The following is a 3,787-nucleotide window of genomic DNA, read 5'->3' as shown; positions in this document are numbered from 1 at the left end:
AAGAAAATCATCAAGTTTAAAAAAAAGAGTAATCTCCGTAAGAAAAAAAAAATTATCATAATCATTGGGATATATCATATATCACAATTAGTATCTGGTAAAATAGGAAACTAGATAGTTGAAGAGTTTAATTAAAACTTGTCTTCATCAAATATTATAGTAATATCTTAATTCTTTTTTTTTCTGCAATATTTTTTAAAGGTACTATGTGTTTTGTAAAGGGTGGAAAACTTTCTTCCAAAGGCAAGGATTGAAGCCTGGCGATTTTGTCACCGTGTGGATGTTTCGTCATTCTAAAACTAATCATTTGTGCGTGACTCTTGGTATCAGGAAAGGATAAACATAGATGCAATTCCATAAGTGTTGTTATTATTATCGCTCAATTAAGAAACACATTGAATTTGTTGAATATGTCATATTATGATGCCAAAATAAAACAAACTAGAAATATGTTTATTATGTCACCATTGCATTTGAATTTTTTTAAACTGTATTTCTTTATACTTATGGAAATAACTTGATCGAGTGTTCGTTAGAAGTAGATAATTATGAAGGGTTTAGAAACAAAACTGTCTCCCATGGGGCGGGGGGTTCAATCTGTTGAATTTTAGTTAAACTGCATTGGTTGTTTTGTTTCTAAGTGATTGGAGTTTTTTGGGCAATAAATAAGGGATTGTTTGATTACAGTTTTTAAAACTGTTTTATGTTTTCAAAAACTGAAAAAAAAACTTGCTTGTTTTTAAAAATTGTGTTTTGGAAAACTTTTCTCAATTTCAGTTTTTTAAACTAAAACTAGTTGAGTAACTCGTGCATTGCACGAGTGACTTTTGTTATATCTAAAATTTGTTTAATACTATATTTTTTACTTTTTACAATTTTCAATTGCATAAATATATAAATGTTTGTTAGATTTTTTGTGTGTTAAAATGCTCTCACAATTTTGACCCGGGTGTGGTAGAGATCAAAAGTCTATCTAAAAGTGTGGTTCTTACGATTTGAACTTTCGGCCTATACGTTCAAGTTTTTTTTTATGTAATATTTCCTAAATGATCATGTACCACATTTGGACGAGGGTATGGCAGGTGCCTCTGGGGGTGTGGAATAGAGATTTTTTCGCTCTGGTTGTCAGCTCTGTTGGGGAACTCACCACAGTAGATGAGGCGACAGAGGTACGCAGGAGATACGATTTCGCCAGAGTGCTAGTGAGCTCCCCACTCCCCTTCATCGAAAGAAGGAAGGTGACTATTCAAGTTGATGATCAGATCATTAATGTGGTAATGGAAGGGGAAGGCATCATGGCGTCAGAGGATGATCCACATCAACATGTATGGAGTCTAGAAAATTCAAGTATCGCCAACCAAGAAGAGCATGCTTCGATAGGGACGGTGGTTGAGGAATCAGTGGCGAGAAGTGATGAAGATGAAGCGGCGGAAAACTCACCGGAATCCCATGCCTTGGCCATGGTGGTTTGTCAGGAGGTAGAGGATGAGGAGATTAGTACAGAAGTCAGTAAAGGTGTGACAGAAAAGGAACACCTTTTGGGGAAATTTTTTGAAAACAGAAAGGGAACATGTGAAGCTGATTGGTGCAATGGCAAGATAGGACAGTGTGTATTACGTTGGGGAGACAAACCCAGCATCAAAGTGGATATCTCTGGGCTTGAAGGGATCTGGAATAGGGTCAACTCTGATTCTAGGATAATAATAGGTGGTCCTTTTGGTCTCGAGCTAAACCTTGAGGGGACACAAAAGTACAGGTTGGTGGGGGAGGAGGAAAGTCAACCTTTCTTTTCTTTGTCAAAGCTGAGCTGGAAAATCACTGAACAACACTTAATGGGTGGAATGAAAGGAAAGCCAAGCCCAAAAATGAGTTGTAGGAAAAATTTTATTGGGCCACTACCTCTTGATGGGCCAAATCTTACTCAACCCATGGAGCTCCAACCCCGAATTATGTCATCTCAACCAGATGAGGAGGATATTGGGAACACACCGCAACCTACACCGAAAAAGAAAATAGAAGACCCAGGAAAGTGAAGAACATTGCTCCAGAGCCACAAAATTCTACAGATCTAACAAAAGGCTTGTCTCCCCTTAAGAGAAGAGGACGAAAACCCAAAGCTCCCTCCTCTGAAGTGGATCCACCAGTGGCAAAGGAGAATAGTCAAGTAGAAAGGAACTTAAATGGTAGGTACATGACTAGAGCTTCCAAGGTCTGGCTGCTAGGCAAAGTTCTGGGTTTGGAATACGAAGGCACTGACGAAAAGGCGATTGCTGCACTCGAAGGTGATCTTGGAACCTTCTTACCAGAATCAGCAACAAGCAATGGAAAGGATTTGGCTATCATGGAATGTCAGGGGACTGGGGAAGGCAGAGAAGCGACAGGAAGTCAAGGAGGCCCTGAGGAAAGCCCAACCACAGCTGGTGATGTTGCAAGAAACGAAATTAGATGCCCAGAAAGAGAAGCTAGCCCAGAATTTTGCCAAGGCTCTTAATTTTGAGAGCGTGGTGGTACCTGCAATTGGGGTTGCTGGTGGACTCTTAACCATGTGGAAAGCCTCAGCTTTTTCCCTGATTCGAACTTTCAAGAGGGATAGGTATGTATTCATAGTTGCCAGAGATGTTGCTCTGAATGTAAATTTGCTGATTGGTAACATCTATGGACCAAGTATCGAAGGAGAAAGAGAGATATTCTTTGCTGAGCTGGGAACCTTTCTTAGCAACTGGCAGGAAGGGTGTGTTTTGGGGGGAGACTTCAATGCGACCTTGAACGCAGAGGATAGGAGTGGAGGATTGGGTGGTCTTGAACTCTCTTTTGGCAGTTTTGTGAATGAATGCAGATTGATTGATTTACCCCTCCAAAATTCAGAGTTTACTTGGTTTAGTCCGAGAAATGGACGGGTATGGAGCAGAATTGACAGGTGGTTACTCAATGAGATAGCTTGGTCATCTCTAGAGGAAGCCATTCAACGTGTGGAAAATTGGGGACTCTCAGATCACAGAGCAGTTTCTCTGGTTATAGGGCATTTCAGTTCGGGTCCAAAGCCATTTATGTTCTATAATAACTGGCTTCTGGACAAGGATTTTGAGAGAATTGTACAAGAATGGTGGAGCACAAATGCAGTACAGGGGTGGACAGGTTATGTATTGCAGAAAAAATTGAAGGATTTGAAAGTTAAAATCAAAGAATGGAAAGGCCACTCGCATGCACATGAGGAGGAAAAAATCAAGGAGCTAGAAGGGGAATTACAAAGTGTGATGGAGAGATTAGAAGAGGAAGGTGTGACAGAGGAGCTGAGACTTAAAAGGACTCAGATAATCAGTGGATTATGGGAAGGTTATAAGAAAGAAGAATCCAAATGGCTCCAAAAATCAAGAGTGAGATAGCTGAAAGAGGGAGATAAAAATACAGTTTTTTTCCACTTTGTAAGCAAAACAAGGAGAACAAGAAACTACATCCACAGGTTGAGAGTAAGGGGGCAGGAGATTAATGATCCTACAACAATAAAAGAGGCCATAAGAGAGCACTTTAATTCCGTTTTCACACGTGAGGAATTGATCAGACCAAAAGTATGATGTCCAAACATGAGGAAGCTATCTACGAGGGAGAAAACTGCCTTAGAGGAAGAATTCACTGAGAATGAAATATTGGATGTGCTCAAGAACTGTGATGGTAACAAAGCACCCGGACCCGATGGGTTCAACTTTAATTTTTTCAAACATTTCTGGGCTCTAATCAAAGGTGATGTGTGCAAGTTTTTCGCGGAATTTCATGCTAACGGGAAGCTTGT

General features: G+C 40.0%; 1 protein-coding gene across 1 annotated transcript; it reads left to right on the top strand.

Annotated features, from left to right (window-relative positions):
* Nucleotides 1-2,321: 2,321 nt before the first annotated feature.
* Nucleotides 2,322-3,383, top strand: LOC130719316 (uncharacterized). Its single transcript, XM_057569938.1, has one exon. It carries the CDS (start codon nucleotides 2,322-2,324, stop codon nucleotides 3,381-3,383), a length of 1,062 nt encoding a protein of 353 aa, XP_057425921.1.
* Nucleotides 3,384-3,787: the final 404 nt, after the last annotated feature.

The sequence above is a fragment of the Lotus japonicus genome, chromosome 5 (assembly GCF_012489685.1).
Source record: "Lotus japonicus ecotype B-129 chromosome 5, LjGifu_v1.2".
Classification (NCBI taxonomy): Eukaryota; Viridiplantae; Streptophyta; class Magnoliopsida; order Fabales; family Fabaceae; genus Lotus; species Lotus japonicus.
The sequence above is the reverse complement of the archived record's forward strand: the minus strand, read 5'-3'. Positions and strand labels throughout refer to the sequence as shown.